The sequence below is a fragment of the Eublepharis macularius genome, chromosome 7 (genome assembly GCF_028583425.1).
Source record: "Eublepharis macularius isolate TG4126 chromosome 7, MPM_Emac_v1.0, whole genome shotgun sequence".
In the NCBI taxonomy this organism is placed as follows: Eukaryota; Metazoa; Chordata; class Lepidosauria; order Squamata; family Eublepharidae; genus Eublepharis; species Eublepharis macularius.
The window spans coordinates 67,766,252-67,786,998 of record NC_072796.1 but is presented as its reverse complement, the minus strand read 5'-3'; the positions used below and the strand labels follow the sequence as shown (position 1 = coordinate 67,786,998).

General features: G+C 42.2%; 1 protein-coding gene across 6 annotated transcripts in view; it reads left to right on the top strand.

Moving 5' to 3' along the window:
- The window catches only part of PTPRM (protein tyrosine phosphatase receptor type M), a 749,315-nt gene that overhangs the window by 715,706 nt on the left and 12,862 nt on the right, over window positions 1-20,747 (top strand). For all 6 annotated transcript variants that reach the window (XM_054985128.1, XM_054985127.1, XM_054985126.1 and 3 more), the window contains 5 exons: window positions 1,688-1,823; window positions 5,624-5,773; window positions 6,011-6,184; window positions 8,007-8,138; window positions 12,942-13,067. In XM_054985128.1, coding sequence (XP_054841103.1) covers window positions 1,688-1,823; window positions 5,624-5,773; window positions 6,011-6,184; window positions 8,007-8,138; window positions 12,942-13,067 — 718 coding nt within the window. The remainder of the gene's footprint in view (window positions 1-1,687; window positions 1,824-5,623; window positions 5,774-6,010; window positions 6,185-8,006; window positions 8,139-12,941; window positions 13,068-20,747) is intronic.

Below are 20,747 nucleotides of genomic sequence, written 5' to 3'. Positions count from 1 at the left end.
ATTGGATATATATTATGTGTTGTATTGATTATAATTGATGTGATTTGTTTATTGATATGAACTGCTTTGAGCTCTTACTTGAAGAGATGTGGTATAAAAATGAAATAAATAAATAAAGCTAGGTAAGCATGGATAACATAACTTGTATGTCATTTTCTCAAGCACAACTAGTGATAGTTGGTGGAAAACTGCAACAATCTTTAACATTGGTTGTTGTGGGTTTTCCGGGCTGTATTGCCGTGGTCTTGGCATTGTAGTTCCTGACGTTTCGCCAGCAGCTGTGGCTGGCATCTTCAGAGGTGTAGCACCAAAAGACAGAGATCTCTCAGTGTCACTAAGAGATCTCTGTCTTTTGGTGCTACACCTCTGAAGATGCCAGCCACAGCTGCTGGCGAAACGTCAGGAACTACAATGCCAAGACCACGGCAATACAGCCCGGAAAACCCACAACAACCATCGTTCTCCGGCCGTGAAAGCCTTCGACAATAAATCTTTAACATTCTTATTAAGAATCTGTTGACTTCAGGTGTGCCTAAATGTCATAAAATCTTGAGGAATAAAGTTAGGGCTAATTCAGATGTTATACCACCCATGTACAGACTACTTCTGTGGGACAAACTACACATGTTTGCAGTGTTGTCACCATGGGAATTTGCAGCAGGACAGCCTCTGAAAGCTCCTCATGAGAACTCTATTTAGAAGTGCCACAGAAATCTGATTCTGGTTGGGACTGCAGCATGGAGGAAGGAAGGGCTTCTGCCCCCCCGCCATGCCATTTTCCCAACCTGAAAATGGCATAGGCAAATAACTCCCCCTGGCACTATTCCAGGTCAGGAAGACAGGAGCCTCACCTTCTTCTGCACCATTATCCCAACCTGAATTGGTCCTCTACTAGTGCTTCTGGAGTTCCCATGCAGAACTTGGAAGCTGGCCTGTGGCTGCAAGTCCCTCTAGCAACCACGTGGAAAATATTATGTGTAGTTTGGTCCTATATGATGGCATTCCACATGGGCAGCTGTAGTATTTGCATGTGAATAAGTGGACTAGATGAGCCTAGACTAGATGACCCTGGAGGTCCATTCTAACCCTATGATTCTAAGAGGTATGTTACTGTTACAGCTGATCACATGGACTGCTGCCATTCAAAAGCTACCTTGTGGATGCATTGGTAGTGTAACATTTAAATGAGTCCTTAGAGCCCAGTACAACATAATGAATGGAATTAACTTTGCACCAAAGAAGTTTCATTTTGCCATCATATTTACTAATTAATCATAAAGTCTTAGAAACTTTTGATTCAAGTGAAAGCTGAAATTCTTAGAAATCTGATGTGTACACTTATCTTGCCCAGTCTTACAGCAGATTTTCTTAAAGTGCTATGTGCTATCCAATTCTAAACCATAACACGAACCTGTGAAGTAATCTTCTGTAAGTAGAATTTTCATGAATTTTATTCAGTATGCCATTTGAGAAAGAGCAGTGTTTTCTAATTCAACCATAAGAAGAGTCGGCCATATCATCCATGAGTTTGTTTTTTAAAACCTAGCTACCACCACCACATCCTACAGCAGAGAATTCCTCAAGTTAACTATACATTGCATGAGGACGTACATTTTTGTCGGTCCTACATTTGCTATTAATATTTTCTGAAAATTCAACTGATGCCAATTATGCTCTATATTTATAGTGCTGGTGCTGGCAGAACTGGATGCTTCATTGTCATTGATATTATGCTAGACATGGCAGAAAGAGAAGGCGTCGTAGATATATACAACTGTGTTAGAGAGCTTCGGTCTCGAAGAGTTAATATGGTGCAGACTGAGGTATTGTCATCATCATCTTCTTCTGCTGCTGAATTTCCTAGCATTCTATATAATAAAAGGGCATCTTATTCTACCAGAGGTTGGAATTTAAATTAATTTGTGATGTTATTTAACACCAACCATGTGCACTTAGATGTGTATCTGACATAGAAGTCTGCTAATGTACATTAGACAGTGCAGGGTGGAGAAAGAGGCCATCCAGGGACTGAGAAATGAGTATTAAGAATGGGGTAAGTGAGAAGTAGGGTGCCATTGGAGATTCAAGCAAGAGAGATCAGAAAAGGTTGTGCTGCAGTAATGTCACTTGTGGAGAGACTCTAAAAAGAGAGGAAAGTAGCTTGAGTAGAACACTGGGGTCTACTGTTCCAGGCACAAGCAGCAACATGATAGAAAGCATGAAGGTCATGGTGGGAAGGAAGCTTAGTGGGAGAGCAAAAAGTTGTCTATGAGAAGATTAATCATTACCTATAGTATGGAGCAGTACAACAGAATATCTAGAATACTTGTTCCTGCAGGAAAAGTGTAATTCCTTCAAGGGCAAGTAATTTTGTCTCTCCCTTGACTGTTGGATCCTTCAACAATTAATATCTCTGACTTGGACAGGATTCAGCTTTAGTTTGTTATCCCTCATTCTGCTCATAATAGCATCCAGGCACAGACCTTGTTAACACTAAAGTTGTATCTCTGTGTCTGGGCTGTACTACTTCAGACTGCTGGTAGGAGGCTCATAGGACTAAACTAGAGATGGGTATGAACCAGAAAAAAAAATGAACCATGCAGTTCATGGTTCATCGCATTTCATGAACCACGACCTTTCACGAACCTGCCCTGGTTCACGAACCGGTTCGTGTGGTTCGTGAAAATGTCACATCCAGGTCAACAAACCATCACTTCCGGGTCAGCAGAAGGCCACTTCCGGGCCAGCAGAAGTTTTTCAGGAAGTCCATCCCCTGTTGCCTAGGAAACTGATTGATTGGCGCCAGCCTGTTTGCAGTGACGAACCAAAAAAATGAACCAGCCTAAAGTTCGTGGCGGCTCATCAGAAATGGGCTCCAACAAACCACCGGCTTGTGAACCACGGACCAGCCTGGTTTGTCATGAACTTTGGTTCATATTTTAGTTTATGCCCATCTCTAGACTAAACACATCTACATATAAAAATCTCCTTCTCCATGGAAAGCTAAATGCTATAGAGAGAGGTTCTAGCCTTGCCTCTCCCTGGTACTGTAATTTTCTATATGCAGAGATTGGGCAGGGGGAGCATGGAGAAATACGGAGTCACGTGAGCTTCCATCTTTCATCTGAAATGGTTTATCTCTCAGTGAGAAAGAGACCATAAAGTCAAGTAATTTACTACACTTCCTGGATCCGCTGTAAACTAAAGGTAGAGCTGGGTAGGGTATGTTCAGCTTCATGATGACACTAAATGCCAAAACAAAGAGGAAGGACAGTAAGGAAACAGGTTATGGTAACTAAAATGGGAGACCATATACACTGCCACTTTCTCCTGCGTGGCTCATGCAGAGGTAGGGGCAGCTGTAGATCCTGCTTCTCTACCCACCTGGTTTCCACACCTAGCTGATTTCCGCATCAGCATCCCCAGACACATAGCTCATTGCAGCATTGCAAGATCTCAGCATTTTCATAAAAAACATTTAAAAATACTTTTTTTATTTTTCTGCAACCCAGGTCTGTAGAGAAATACTTCCTGGCTGTACTTGGTTCTGATTTTTTTAATTTACACAAGAGCCAGGTTCAGAATTAGATATATGACAAAATAGGGACCCATGAGACTTACGGGGTAGGGAGAGAATCACATCCTTTACCCTACTCCTTCTCCAGGCCAAGCACCTGCAGCATCACCACCAACAGCTGACTAGCTCATGTGGCAGGGACTCCAATGGCTCCATCTCCCCCCTTCTCTGCCTGCCTGGCTGGCTGGCTCATGTGGAAGTGGCTCTGGCTCCCCTCTCTGTCCATCCAGCTCATGCGGTAGTAGCTCCAGTTCCTTCCTCAACCTGATTGCCTGCTCAGCTCAGGTGGTGGCAGCTCCTGTTCCCTCCTCCTCTGTCTACTTCCAAACCACAGGAACAGTCCTCTGCATTGTCTGCACAGACAACATTCCTCTTTTTTGGGGGGGGTAAGTTAAAACCCCTCCTTTTTATACTTTTCACTTTTTTTTTTGCACACCTGGAGATTCCCCCAGGTTTGTGGAAGACAACTCACTATCTGATCCTGGCCCCATTTTTGTCTATCCTCACAGGAACCAGATTCAGAATTAGATATATACTAATAGCCAAGTGTCCTGATCTTTGGATAGTTAAATCCAAATATTGAAGCCATGAATGAACAAGATAGATCTTGCTATGCATATGAAAAATGCCTCTGGGCTGCAGAAAACTCTGAAACCTAAAAAAAATACATGAGGAGGGGGTTAAAAAAATGATGAAAGGAGTGCCTGTAGCTTTAAGAATCAGATGCCTTCAGTGGCTGTTGCTAGGCAACCATAACAGTTTAGCCAGTATTCCAGGCTTAGTTTCTGTCAATAAATTGCAGGGGTTGGGGACAGGGCCCTTTCCAGGGCTGTTTTGGTTTTTGAGGGAGGACTTACTGGATCCAGGCCCAGAAACAACCACCGGACAACTTGATACCACATTACTTGCATGACTCACCCAGGCCTGGATGCTTGGTGTTGTTCAACAACAGCCCCCTCCAAAGCTACCACAAGTAATTAGGGTTCAGAATAGGATCCAGGAGACCCAGGTTTGAATCACCACTCTGCTCTGGAAGTTCACTGGGTAACTTTTATCCAGTCACACACTCTCAGCCTAATCTACCTTTCAGGGTTGTTGCAAGGATACTATGGAAGCAAGAATGATTATACAAGCCACTTGGGTTACCATTGTGGAGAAAGGCACTATATAAATGAAGTAAATTAATAAATATAGATAAAGATGGGGGCCATTAATAAATATAGATAAAGACAAGTTGTTTAGTGGGTTTGAAGGAGAAGAGGATGATGGGAAAGATGAGTATATTGAGGCTGCCAGGAAGAGAGAAGGAGAAAATAGAGTGGTAAAAAGATACAAGGAAAAGTGAAGTACCTTGCACAAGTCCTTGCAGATTCCCCACCATGCAACTGGACCTGGCTCAGCAGGCACCACACCACTGGGCCAAAGGGAATAGGCTGCTGGGAGAGAAGGGGGAAAGATGAAGATGGGGGCCAGACAGAGGTGGGGGAGAAGAAGAGAAGGAAGCAGGAAAAGGGGAAATAGGCTATGGGGGACAGGAAGGGAAAGAGGATGTGGGGGAAGGAATGAGACTCCCTCTCTGCAAGTCCTTGTGAGTCTCCATTTGTATGATAACTAATGCTGTCATTCGTTTTCCAAAACAAGTGCAAAGTTAAAAGCAGCATTGGAACACGTTTTTTAAAAATCACTGGATAATCACTGTTTTAAGTAGGTAGTCATGTTGCTCTACAGTAGGACAGCAGGATTTGAGTCCGGTAGCACCTAAGAGACCAACAAGATTTTCAAAGCTTTTGAGAGTCAAAGCTCCCTTCAGATACCATCTCTAAGGTGCTTCTGGACACAAATCCTGCTAGATAACCACTGGATACAATTATAGTGCCACCCTCAGCAGATCTACTCAGAATCCTATTCAATGGAGCTTACAACTCAGGACTGTTCAATGGAGCTTACAACCAGGACTTGTTCTTAAGATTGCAGTACTGCGTACTGCAGTTTACACAGACCCTAGCAATGTGTTCTTGTTAAGTTGATGTTTGTTTTCTCTTCCAGGAACAGTATGTGTTTATACATGATGCAATACTGGAAGCCTGTCTGTGTGGAGACACATCTGTTCCAGCTTCTCAGGTTAGGTCTGTGTATTATGAAATGAACAAACTGGATCCTCAGACAAATTCAAGTCAAATCAAAGAAGAATTCAGGGTAAGTCACTGACAGCAACACATTTCTAAAATCAATTAATATGAAACGGGCCTTTTGATATCAATAGGCTTTGAGTTACAGTTTGTTTTTTTAACCTAGCAACCCAGATCTTACCATTACTTTCAGAAATATAGACTGTCTTTGAAAATGAAATTCTGAAACATGTAGAATCAAATTTCTGAAGTTTCGTTGATGGAGCAACTCCTTAGCTCATATATCACTTACCTTGTTTTGTAGACGCTGAACATGGTGACTCCAACTTTGCGTGTGGAAGATTGCAGTATAGCACTCTTACCTCGTAATCATGAGAAAAACCGCTGCATGGATGTGCTTCCTCCAGACAGATGCCTACCGTTCCTCATCACAATAGATGGGGAAAGCAGTAACTACATTAATGCTGCACTGATGGATGTAAGCTCTTCTTGGGGTGCTAACAGTTAAGAAAGAATGCACTGCTCAACAAACTGGAAAGTAACAGAAAGCACAGTCAGCGCAATCTTTCCAATTTGCTTTACTGAAAAATGGCACAAAACCTTTAAACACTCAACTACGTTTAAGATCCCGCACATGTTATATCACAGCCCAGGTCTGAAAGCTTTATTGAGAGCACTAATCAATGGGGAGGGGAGCTTATCGACAAATGAAATTTGCCTAGATGCCTCTTCACTAGAACTTAAACCTTTAACTAGAAAGCTTAAGAAAGGAAAAGGTTACCCACAAAGGCAGCTAAGTGGAATAAATAAGTTTTGTACAATATTTTAGTTTCCTCTCTTCCTAATTTTTATAGAAAGAAAAAATGCCTAACAGCGTAGACAGTACACAAGCCATTACCTCGGCCTCTTTGTTCATTTCTGACTGAATGAACATTTCTGTTCTGAATTAACATTTTTCTTCTTCTTTTTCCTTAACTGCAGCTATTGAAAATTTTAATAGTACTTATAGGGTACCAATAGAAGGATACTTAAACATGTTTTACACTCTCTAGAGATGTATACAGTATATCTGACATTTCAGAGCAACACTAATTGAGGCTGTCACACATACATACACACATGCCAAGAAAGCAGGCTTTGGAAAAGCTTGAACAGATTCTTAAATAACTTTCCATAACAGTAATACTTGAAAAAAAAAGAATTATAAGAAATTTGCATTTATATAAGATTTTGTACACATTATCTAGGTGCTAATAAAAGTCTATGGAGAGTATGTGCAGTGTGTAGAGTGACAGTATCATGACATTGACGTCATTGCCACTCATTGACTGGTACTTTCTCATATGTCTCATGTGGGATGTTGGCCACATGGGTGCTAAATTAGCTGTCTTCCATTGTGTGTTCTGACTTTAATACTGGTTGTGTGTAGGACTTTGACCATGTTATACCAGTGTTAATCCTTGGCAGCCATCTTAGCTGAAGCATAGGATTTCCCTTTATGTACAGGTTGCCATATAATGCACGGTTAAATGGTTTCCAGCATCAGTCAATAATCACCCTGAAGATTCTGATTAGGCTTCCCTCCTCCCCTGCTGATCCCAGTGACTGGTGGTGCTGTATCAGTGTAAAGGTTTCACAAGAGGAAGACAGCTGGAATAACAGTGATAAAGATTCTCTCAACCAGTGTACCTTTGAGTTCTACCAATACAGGGGGCTTAAGAGTGATCCTATCCCTGCACAGCAGGCATGAGTCAGTGATGGGATTGCTCTGATAAAATATTGAACACACAGTCAACAATGGCTGCTTCTATTAAATCTAGAAAGCTCTCCAATTTCCCTAATCTGTTTTACCATTAAAACTCCTGAGCATCTTCCATGAATGTTTTCTTTCTCTTTCATTCCCATGCTGTTCTGAAGCCATTCGATGCCACTGTTATCCATAGCAGCCCTAACTTATGACCCTTTAAAACTCCATCAAGAGTTATGGCAGAGCCCAAATGGCTGCCAAGACCCTGCTAGACTACAGCATGAGATCCCAGCTGCTAGACAAGTACTAGCAAGAGTGGGGACAACGTAGAGGGGGGGGTGGGGCTGGATCAAATGGGATGGAAGCGGGGGGTGGGGGGAGTGGGAAAAACAGGAGCCAGCAAAAGAGGAAAATGAAGAGATGGTGCAAGAAAATGGGACCAGTAGGGAAGAGAGGGATTTCCCCTCACCAGCAAGCCATTGCTGGTCCTCTCATTATCTCTCTAATTCTGACAGTTTTGCTCAATACAACCATCTTTCTTCTTACATTACAGAGCTATAAGCAGCCTTCAGCTTTCATTGTTACCCAACATCCTTTGCCAAATACTGTCAAAGATTTCTGGAGACTGGTTCTCGACTACCACTGCACATCTATAGTTATGCTCAATGATGTGGATCCTGCACAAGTAAGTCATTATAACTAGCTGAATTGTGAAACTGTACATTATAGTGCAATGTGTATATGGAGATAGTCACACAAACATGCTTCCGAGGAGTTAAATTTCTCATAAAACACTATGCAATTTGCAATTAAATACAGAGATGGGAGGAAGGGAGGATATATAACTAGAATTGTCATGAACAATATAAGCAGACCAACACCAGATTACTTGAATAGAAACCATGGCACAAGAAAAGTGTTAAGAACAGATTATCCATTTTAGAAACAAATTGTTAATGGTAGCTAAAGGAAAAGAAACAATTTAAAATTGTTATTTCAAAGATAGAAAATAGAAGTTTGCCCTCTGTTTTTCCTTGATATTCAATGCTGTTATGACAAATTCACAAAAGTAATGACAACAACAACAACAGTAGTGTGTGTGTGTGTGTGTGTGTGTGTGTGTGTGTGTGTGTGTGTGTGTACCGCCCTTCTGGAAAGGTTAGTGCCACACTCAGAGCAGTGAACAAAGTCTGTGTTATCACTATCCCCACAATACAACTGGGGAGCTGGGGCTGAGAGGAGTGGCTTACCCAAGGCCACCTGCAGAGCTCATGGCAGAAGTGGGATTCAAACCAGCAGAGTGCTGATTTGCAGCCCCACTTAACCACTATGCTACAGCAGCTCTCAATAACCAATATCTTCTCAACACATTCTATAGTTTGAGAAAGCCCTTGCTGTGCAGAAAGTGATACTCAGACTCAGCTACACTGGTCTTTGTAATTTTTAATAACCACAGCAGTTTCTAAAGCCAAGAATGCTTTGGGAAGTATGCCATAGGCCATTGCTGAAAATGGAGAAATGCAGATTATCCATTCCCCATTTTTTTGCAAGTTGACCACTGCATTCTGTACTGTGATAGCAATGGGAAATTCATCTCTCTTTATTATAAATAGAACTCTTAGAATGTGGCAACAGAGTGTTCTTCAGATATTAGTTTAATCTTTCCTAGTAGTTTATGATTCCTGCAGATCAACCAGTACCCCAAAACCATCTGTAACTCTTCGACAGACCAGCTCTTTTTATGTGGGCATTAATTAAATTAGCAGTACAATTTTCAAAAAAGGAGAAGGATGTCAGAATTTCAGATCTGATAACTCTTAACTATTTGTCATCAATTGTCCACTTAGAACCCAAGTCCAAAATGTATCGTTCTAGATCTTTGATTACATAATCCTGTCCTTCCTGCAAAGAACACAGAATGTTCTGCATAGGTATTCTCACACCCACATTGAGAGGTACATTAGGGTGGAAATTAATAACAGATGCAAGATCACTCAGAGGGCTTCATTGCTGAGAAGAACCCAGGGTCTCTGGTCCAGATTCATCTCTAGCCACTATACCGTATGTGAGAGCTCAAGTACCATTTTTCAGGACCAAAGCACTATTCTTTAGTGTGGATATGGGTTTTTTTACAAAAATAACATCATTCACTTTCAAACTTTTTTGTAGGAGAAAAATAGTCCAGATTTGTGCATCTCCATGGGGTTATCTTTTTCCTGGCATATGCAGTACATTGTGACATCAAGTCTACAGTTGGAGTGTAGAGGGTATCCAGATGGTTACTTGTCATGATGGCTGCTGCTATCTGCATAGGAACTGGAATGGTATTGAAGTCCTCTGCTAGGCATAAATTACCTCTCTGCTGCTCTTTCTGCCACCTGAAGTGGCATCAACAAGAGGTGCAGGCATGCCCTAACAGATCTCTGGAAGCCCAAGAACTGAATGCAGACCTCTTTCAGCTGACTGGAGGATGCACAGCACAAGTGCTTGGTGTGCCCAGAAAAATGCCCATAACTCCCCATGGAAATTCATAATTACTGACCCCTGTTCCTATAATTATTCAGACTCAGTAGCGTGTTCATTTTAATTAAATGTTTTTGGTGATTGGCTGCATGTCAGATACTTACTCCTTTTTGTATTTTTGGTATGTTCATCATAAATCATTGTAATAGTACAAGAAAACCACAGAAAAATAATGGGTTTTTTTCCCTTAACAGCAGAAGTGTGTGTTGTTGTTAAAAATCAGAATAAATGCCCTTTCTACAAGTCAATAACTACCAATGGCAAACACTGTCTTGCATATTTTTGAGTCCCAGCCACACTCACCTGTCTCTGGGGAAATGCATGAACGGCAAAAACCCTTGTTTGAATGATGGTAGGTTATTTTCAGAGTGAAAGAAGAAAGGCTCCAGGGACTCAGACTTTTAACTGCCACTAAAAAGCGCATTTGAATTTCTCAGTCATGTTCTGAATATACAAGAGCACTGAGTCGTTTCAGGTTTCCATTGGCCTTAGCTACCTCGAAAAGCTATTGGGGGATGCTCTGTGTCAGGTAGTACATCTGTTCCAGTACTTTCACCGACGTCCATTACAGGATTTAATTAGAAATACAGATCAGATTTCAAAGAGTAAAATGGGGCAGGGGAAAGCAGACTTCACTGAAAAATGTAACTTTCATTTATATTTTTCGTTTGAAATTATCATTACCATTTGTTCATATAGTGTATTTTTTCTTTATTGTGGGTTAGAAAGCTTATAGATGTTATGTGGAGAATCACCTGTCGACATACATGCAAGTTTACATGCATTGGATTGGCAGCATATTGCTTAACTCCCTGGAGTGGTACTCAGTATTTTTGAAATCTTAGCCATATTGTGAAAAATCTGTGGCCAACACTGCAATTTTCAAATTAACTTTTCAGAGCTACCAGATTGCTACTCAAGTGAAAACTAGGTCACAAACAAAACTATATGCATGGCCTGCATTTATCTTAGGCCTGGGCTACATTCAGACATCATGAACAAGCAGGTTTATTTGTGATGTTCCCTAACTTGCCTTTGCTGTCCTTATGTGCTCCTTACCGTTTCCACCTGCATATGAAGAATGGCTGCATAAAAGAATGACTGTACTCCCTCCTCTTAGTGTTGTCTTCTGTTACTCCTGAAATTGAATCACTGGACCCACAGAAACATAGTGGGGGGTCAAAGTGGAAGGCTGAAGTGAGAAGGGGAGATCGATGAAAACCACCTTCCCATCCTCCATGAATTGAAATGTCTAGCATGAGCAGAAGGTAGGGGCTGTGGCTCAGGGTTAGAGCATCTGCTTTGCATGCAGAAGGTCCCAGGTTCAATCCCTGGCATCACCAGAAAAAAGCATCATGGAATAGGTGATATGAAAGACCTCTACGTGAGACCCTGGAGAGCCGCTGCCAATCTGAGTAGACAAAACTGACCTTGATGATCCAGTGGTCTGGTTCAGTATAAGGCAGATTCATGTATGTCACATGTGTGTTCAGAAAAAGCATGTGAGATCCAAGCCAAAATTTATTATGGGGAAAACTGCAAATATTTGACGAGGAGCAAATTTCAAGCAGTGAAATAATACTAAGTAAGCCATGGCAAACTATCTCTGTTCGTCTCTTGCCTTGAAAACCCCTGAAGGGGTTTCTATAATTCAGTTGCATCTGGACAGCACTTAATTTTGCCCTGACCTGGATGGCTCAGGCTAGCCTGATCTTCTCAGAAGCTAAGTAGGGTGAACCCTGGTTAGTACTGGGATGGGAGACCACCAAGGGAGTCTAGGGTTGCTATGCAGAGGCAGGCAATAGCAAATCACTTCTGATCATCTCTTGCCTTGAAAACCCTATGAAGCCGCCTCAAATCTTCTTTGACTTGATGGCAAAAAAGGCAGTATACAATAACCAACTCATTAAAGAGGGAGTTACTTCAAATACCCCAAATCCAAACAAGTTACTCAGAAGAATTCAGAAGAAACTTTTACCTCTGGGAATTTGAGCACGGATTAGGGTTGCCAGTTCCCCTGGAGCCCAACCTGGGGCATAGGGGAGGGCTTGCTCCAGATGTCTTCCTTGTCGTGCCAGGAATTATGTTATTCCCAGCACAGCAAGGAAGAGCATTTGACCCTGAAGGCACACTCCGGGGCTCCTAGTCTCATTCCCCCTTGCTTTCCCCCTCACTGGCCAGGTGAGCGGTGGCGGGGACAAAGGCTGGGAGCTAGATATGTTTTTCAATACAGTTGCAGATTGACAGCAGTGCAATAGAATGAGATATATGTATGAAATGTGTTATTATATGAAATGATTTTATAAAATACAAACATAATTCTCTTGCCCGCAAAAAAGTAGCCTTATATGCATGTTTCATTTTGGCATATTGTTTTCAACCCCACCAGGAGAATTTCTGTCTAAGTACTTTCCTTTGAGGTTCTTTGTATCAGTGTCTCTGTTAGAGAATTCACATCTCACAAATTGATGACTGAAATATTGGAGGTGAAGGATTTAGCAGCCCTTTAGGGTTATTCAGCCTACACAATATTATACAACAAGTTTCCTCAGTAATGTGCTTCATCTCTTCTGGCACCATTTCCCATATTTAAATTCAAAAAGAAGTTTTTAAAGATTGGGGAGGGGAGAGAGACCATCACAAACATGGGTTCCAGTTTTTAACAGTTTAGTGAATGAACATAAATTAATATTTAAGTATTTACTTTTGATACTGTGACCTTAAGTTTTATAGAGGTTCAATGTGCATATGAAGTTCTGAACAAACTTGGGCTGCTTCATAGTCTTTGATGCCAGGAAATGCTCTGTGTGAGCTTTTTAGTTGTGCATCTGAAGCATTCCTCAGCACTGAAGATGATGGAGCAGCCCTTCTTTACCAATGCTTTATGTGCATGCTGGAATACCTGTAAGCCTGATGTTGAGAATTGCTTTCTAATGGTTTTACATTTATTCTGTTTATTTTGCAGTTGTGTCCACAATACTGGCCTGAAAATGGGGTTCACCGGCATGGTCCCATTCAAGTGGAATTTGTTTCAGCTGATTTAGAAGAAGACATTATTAGCCGGATATTCCGAATTTATAATGCATCAAGAGTAAGTAACTTATTTGCTTATTTTATTGATAAGAAGGAAACAGAAGCAAAAGAGAATAGATCTGCTTATTAAAGTGCTAAAAACCAGTTAACTGAAATCTTCACGCACAAAAAAGGAAATAAAATGTTTAGTGTTCATAAATCATTAGAATAGGCTAATGTAAGTGCCCCTCTGCCAGTGACCTACAATAAAAAAACTTTCTGTGTAAACCTCTGGTTCTGTTTACTGTGGAATAAGTTCTGAATAAAAATTATTTTCAGGTCAATGGGCTGAGAATTTTAAATATAAAAAAGAGAACAATATTTTGCAGTGTATATCAAAGGACCTTTGATATTCCTGGTTCGTACATGAGGATTTGTAGCCAAGAAAACAATCAAGTGCCTTGACTTCATGTTTGTTTGTACCATTTTTAATGAAAAAACTTTTTCTTCTTCTGTAAATATTTTACATTTATCAAATTGGTGCTTTAAGAGTGCTCCCACATGCAGGCTTTAAAGTATCCTAACAATAATAACTTCATATCCTTAAAAAAAACCTTTACAAAAGTCTCCCACATTCAGCATTATTTTAATAGTAAGTTTCCATATCTTATAGTATATTTAGGCCACATTCAGACATCACATTAATCCAACATTATTTGTTTGCTTGTTGTTGTACTCACATCATCCTTCCCTCCCCCAAACGCTGAAAATCCAAGTTAAAAAAGTAGTTGCCCACAATGAAACTGGAGTTAGTTCCCCCACCACACTGACTGGAAACCTAGATTAAACTTTGGTTTATGATACCAGTTAGTGGGAAACTAATTCCAGTTACCCGTACTCCCCTACATTCATGGAACATGAGTTACTTGAGTTAGTGGTTAAAGCCAAGTTAAACTTGAGTTTAACAGTAATTTTGGGTTTGAAAAGGGAGGGGGAAGGGGAAGGCTCATGAGTAATCAGGGCATGAAGTTTCATGCATATTTTTCCCAAACATTATGGTCTGAATACAGCCGTAGGAAAGAAAAGTTCACAGAAAGTACTATTTTCTAGGGAAAAAAGAAGTTGCCAATCCTTACAGTTTTATCTGATGCTTTTCTTTTTTGTGTGCAGGAGTTAAGGGCTCATGTAAGAATTTGAGATTTTAAACATTTTCAGTCATTGGAATTGCAAACATCTTGAAGCATTTAGATATTTTTGAAATCTGAAGTACCATTTTAATCCTTGCAAATCAGTATTTTAAATATCTAGACGCATCAGGAATCAGAGAGGTTTTTTCCCTCCTCTGTATTATAAATGAGTAGGAAAAAATTGTTCCCATTTTCTTAGATAAAATAAATTTTAAAATTCTTAGATAAAATGACCCCCCCCCCTCTTGGATACACACCTGAACACAGTGTGGAGGTTTGAGTGTCAGTGAAGCTGAGAGCAACACCCTCAGGAGCACAGAGTTGGTCAAGAGTCCGAACTCCTGGAAGAGTCACTCAAGGCTGAATGGTCAAAGCTGAGACACCTAGATTAAGATGCATAAGCCCCCTTCAGGAATCAACGGACACATCAGCAGAAGAGAATTGAATATTCCAGTGGTGATGGGAACGGAAGAATTCTTGAAAGTTAGCTACTAGGCAGCAGTAGTGGAAGGTGAAACTGGCGGAGGATCTTTCATAGACAACGGCAGTGTCACTTCAACTAACCCTGGTTAGTACTGTGAAGCAGAAGGCGGCAATGGTAAACCACTTCTGCTAGTCTCTTACCTTGAAAACTCTATGATGAAACAGTCCAAAATGAAAAAAGATATAGTGCTGGAAGACAGGACCCCCAGGTTGGATGGCACTCAATTAGCTGCTGGGGAAAAGCTGAGGACAAATATGAATAGCACTATTCTTATGATGGGACTGGATTAAAGCTAAAAGGACGTCCAGTTGTGGATGTGAATAGGAATGTCCAAAGCTGTGTGACACACATAATAGGAACATGGAACATGAGAAGTATGCAGCCAGATAAGCTAAAAATAGTGAAACAAGAAATGGAACATTTAATCATTGCAATCATGGGTGTGAGTGAACTAATGTGGACTGACTCAGGACATTTTCAGTCAGAAAACCACAAAGTGTTTTACTGTGGAAATAACAAACTCAAAAGAAATAGTGTTGCCCTAATACTGAGGTGAGACATAGCACAAGCAGTTGAGAGCTACAATGCAAAGTCTGACAGTAGTATCAATTAGACTTCAGGGAAGGCCTGTTAACATAACCATCATTCAAGTTTATGCCCCAACTACAGATGCTGAGGAGGAAGAAATCGAAAACTTTTACGCAAGTGTCCAAGATGAAATTGATTACACACCTAAACCAGATATGCTGATAATCATAGGTGATTGGAACACAAAAGTAGGAGACAAAGCAAAATCAAACATTGTGGGAAAATTTGGACTAGGATCACGAAATGAAGCAGGAGAGCGACTCATAGAATTTTGTGATGCCAACAACCTGTTCAATCATAACACATGCTTCAAGCAACTGAAAAGACGATTGTACACATGGAAATCACCAGGTAACCAATACAGAAACTGCTTCCAATTACAGATTACATAACTGGAAGCAGAAGATGGAGAAGCTCTATTCTGTCTGCTAAAACAAGACCAGGAGCTGACTGTGGTACAGATCATGAGCTGCTAATATCAAAAATTAGAATAAAGCTGAAGAGAAATACTAAAAGAGTCATAGTGCCAAAATACAATCTAAAGGCTATTCCTGAAGAATTTAAAGTCCATGTAAGAAACAGATTTGCAATACTAGGTTTAATTGCTCATGAACCAGAAGAATTATGGGCTGAAACCAGTGGGTGTGGCTAGTATATGATTATTTCTATTTATTTTTGCCAGTTGAATGCCCTGAGGGAGCTTTTGCATGGTGAAACAGGAACGTCAGAAGATGCAAGCATTTTCCCCGTTGGCTCTTTAATGAACCTTATTTTTGGCATACCTGAAGCATCACCTATACAGACTGTGACGCATCCTTTGTGACTAGAAATTGATGTTACTATACATTACTTTAAACAAAGTAACAAACCAACTTATTTGTGTTATACTGTATATAAATTGCCTTTATTATACAGTGCATATTACTTAAATGAACTTGCCCATTTGTGTTAAACTGTATTGGGTCCCTATTTTTTCATATGCATCATATATTGTTGACTTATAGATTGTATATATTTATCTTTGTTGTCAATTTATTACATTTTTGATTGAGCAATATACCTTTTAGACTGTGTTGCTACCTTCCCTGTTTGTTCTGTTTGTGTCTTGAGTGGGAAGGGGAGCTCCTTGCATTCCTTTTCTCAAAGACAGATGGGTGACAAAAATACAGACAGAATTCTAAATGCAGCTTTTCAGTGATTTACACGCAGAGACAATCTATTATAATAATCAATGCAAAGAAATAGAAGAGAAGAGAACAACAAAAAAAGAAGAACAAGAGATCTCTTCCACAAGATCTGGGAAATCAAAGGGAAATTCAAGCCATGGCTTGGAATGCTGAAAGATCAACATGGAAATACAGTATCTGATCAGGAAAAAATAAAGGAAAGATGGAAACAATACACTGAAGAACTATATAGAAGAGATGGAAGGATGACAGATATTTTTGAAGAAGAGTCTTTTGATGAAGAACCAGAAATCTTAGAAAGCGAACTAAAAGCTGCACTCAAAACAACTGGGAGAAACAAAGCATCTGGAGTAGATGGAATACCAATAGAGCTATTTCAAGCTATAGAAATGGAGTCCATCAAAATCTTAACAAGAATCTGTCAACAAATATGGAAAATAAAACAATGTCTCACAGACTGGAGGTGCTCAGTTTACATTCCAATTCCAAAAAAGGGGATGCCAAAGAGTGCAGCAACTATTGGACTATCACGTTAATTTCCCAATCAAGCAAAGTGATGCTCAAAATTCTACAGCAAAGACTCTTACCATATATTGAACAAGAAATGCCAGATATTCAAGCTGGATTCAGGAAAAGAAGAGGAACTAGAGATCACATGGCAAATTTACGATGGCTAATGGAACGCACCAGGGAATTTCTGAAGAAAATCAGCCTGTGTTTTGTAGATTACAGCAAAGCTTTTGATTGTGTGGATCATGAAAAGTTATGGCTAGTGTTAAAAGAAATGTGGTGCCACAAGGTCTGATTGTTTTAATGCGCAACCTGTACTATGGATAAGAGGCTACAGTTGGGCCAGAATCTAGGGAAACAGAATGGTTTACAATTAGCAAGCGTGTCAAACAAGGATGCATATTGCCTCCCCAGTCTAAATAAAAGGCAGACACAAAGCTTGGGATTAAAATTGGGCCACTTTATTAATTACAACACAACTTATCACTACGGCAAAGGATCTAGCTAACTAGCAATACAGGTCAAGCGCTGGGGTCACCTCAGACCCCTGTCTGGGCGAGCCCTCACTGCCCCAGGGGTGAGCCATCTGCTGAATGGCTGTACCCGGCGGCCAAGCTAATGGTTCCCCCTCCAAGTCTGCAGCACCTCGCCGTACAGCAGGAGGGCCTTACTTGTACAGGGGAGCCATGCGGAAGTCTGCCCTCACCACTGGCTACCGTACAGCCCACCAGTTGCTCCGGACAGACCCCAATTCCTCACCAATGAGGATGTGCCAAGGGGGTCACCGGCCCGCTGATTTTGCCATCCTAACCTGCCAATGCCAAGGGTCAAGCCTCTGCTTATACCCTTGCACCCCACAGATGATTTATGGCCAACCTGAGCCCTTGCTGTAGGTCATTCAAGAATATGTTGTTGCCCACCCCCGAGAGGTGGACCCCATCACCCCTGTAAAGCTCGGCCCGCTCGGCCTGAATCAAGGGGTGTGGCAAGTAAATCACCAGGCCCTGTGCTAGGGCTTTCTCAAGGGCTCTGTTGGCCTTACGCATAGCCCGCTCCATTCCTAAAGGAATGGGTGCCAAATCTAACACCTGCCAAACCTAGTTTGGCGAGAGCCTTGCCTGTAACTGCCTAAAACTGATATCTGGTGGGAGGGGTGCCGTCCCCATGACAGAAAAGTAAACCCTCACCTTCCCCTCTCAACTCAACATAGCGCTTAAGCGCGCTCACAGGACATAATCCTGGCTCAGAGCAGGCACTTAGCTGAACTAACGTCCCCTTACCCCTCTGGTCTGTTTTAGACCGTCTGATCCTAAGGGTAACTACATTGCCAATGAATTTGTGGTCTTGCGCCATAAGGGCACTACCTGACTCATCCCTAAGGGATTGGGCCACCAATTCACTTACACGCAAAGCCCCCCAAAATGCCATGAGAGCAGCCGCATGAAATAATGCCACCTCAAAATCTGAGTGGCACACCTTCCTCCACACAAGGCAGAGGCCCCGGAGCACAGAAGGAGAAATGGGTTGCCTAACATCAGCCCTTGTTCCCTGTTCACACGACCAACCCTCAAGCATCTTTCTTAACCTGAAATCCCCAGTGGTGTCCCCCAAACCTTTAGCCTTGCTCTCAAAAGCGAGCGCTGCTAGCTGGCTTCTTATAGACTTGACTGCTAGCCCCTTACCTTTCTGCTCGACACAAAATTGCATAAGGTGCATCACCGGTATGGGCCATACCTGTGGCAGTTCGGCCACCCGTCTAAAGCCTGAAAATTGACGCACCGCCCGGCTGTAAGATCGCTGGGTACTAGGGGCAATAGCCAATAGGATGGCCCTTTGCGCCTCTACCATCCAAGGCTCCACAGCTCCTGGGGCATCTGAGCCGGCTGCAAGTCGGCCTCCAGGGTAAGCTGCCAAAACCATTCCATCTGCAAGTGAGACAGAGCATCTGCCATGCCGTCATTTACACCCAGAATGTGTCTTGCCAGAACCAAAATGTTTAGCCTCAAACACTGAAGCGTTAATGCCCTGACCAGCCTCATAACACGAGGAGATCTAGATGTGAGGGAACGAAGTACGCACACCACTGCCTGGTTATCACACCAAAAATGGACAGTACGGTCTGCCAGGTCTGCCCCCCACAAATAAACCGACACTAATATGGGGAAAACTTACAAAAAGGTCAGGTCTGTAGTGAACCCAAGATGTATCCAGCGTTCAGGCCACTGCTCAGCACACCAGTGCCCCCAGAAAAACACCCCAAATCCTGTGGACCCAGATGCATCAGAGGACTCCTACAACACTGCCTCCAACAGGAGACACTCCCTCCAGAAAGTTACCCTGTTATATTGATTCAAAAACCCCTGCCAGACCGCCAGGTCGGCCATCATAGCTCGGCTAATCTGCAGCCACCACCCTACATGCAAAGTTTAGATGACCAACTAGTTGCTGGAGCTCTAACAGAGAAACCTTGTGTCTCTCCAAAAAATAAGCCACTTGAGCCCGCAGCTCCTCTAGCTTCTGGGGCGGCAGACATGAAGTCTAATGCACGGTATCTAATTCTATGCCCAAGAACATAAGTACCGCTGATGGGCCCTCAGTTGTCTCATGCGCCAAAGGAACCCCAAGTTCCTCAGCTAGGCCTATGAAGCCAGCTAAAAGGTGGGCACACTGGGCAGTGCCCAGTGGTCCCACGAAAAGAAAATCATCTAAATAATGGACGGTGTCCCGGCACTCCAGCCAAGACCTCAAGGCCCATTCCAGGAAGGTGCTAAAATGTTTAAAAGCCGCACATGAAATAGAGCATCCCATAGGAAAGGCCCTATCCATGTAAAATTGGCCTTCAAAAGAAAATCCCAGGAGTTCAAAATCTCCAGGATGAACAGGCAAGAGGCGAAATGCAGACTTGATGTCGCATTTGGCCATTTCTGCCCCAACCCCACACCTCCTAACCACTTTGACTGCTTCATCAAAGGATGTGTAATGCACTGAACATAAATAGTCAGGAATACGGTCATTCACTGACCCTCCCCTGGGATAAGAAAGGTGGTGAATAAGGCAGAACTCACCAACCACCTTCTTTGGCACCACACCTAAAGGGGAGACTCTAAAGTTTGGCACTGGTGGGGTACTAAAAGGCCCTAAAACTCACCCCTCCCTACATTCCTTTGCTATCTTAGAACATACAACACCCTCCATGCCGACAACAGAATGTAAATTGGTCGACATAAAGGGGGCCCTAGGGCTCTGAAATGGTATTCTAAAACCAAGGGTAAAACCCTCTAACAAATAGCGAGCATCTTGACACTTTGGATAACCAGCCAAAAGACGGCTAAGAACCCTCACCCTTATGGGGCTGGGACCCTTTTCCAGATGAATGGGAACTACCACCCCCGTCTCCTCTCTTTCCCCATTTTCGTGGCTGTTGTGGACAGGCCGCAAAAGGCCACCGCAGATAAGCACTGATGTTTGAAACCACAGGCCTTTCTGGAGCAAGATCCCTTGAAGCTGTACTCCCAACAAAGTAGGCGGGGTTGAACCGACTGCCCCGCCTGAGGGCGGGGACTCTGAGCCACTTGCTGGTGTTGCACTATATGGCCACTATCTGAATGGTCACCCATATTTGGCCTGGCGGGGGATATAACCTGCAGCCAAAGCTGCTGGTGTACCTGGTCCCAAGGCAAGTTGGGATTGAGGGCGGCACGCATACAGAACTCCTCATCATACTGCAGCCAAGCAGCGACCAAGAAGTCCGAATACCCTCTACAGATGATATCAATATACTGAATTAAGGATGCAGCCTGCCA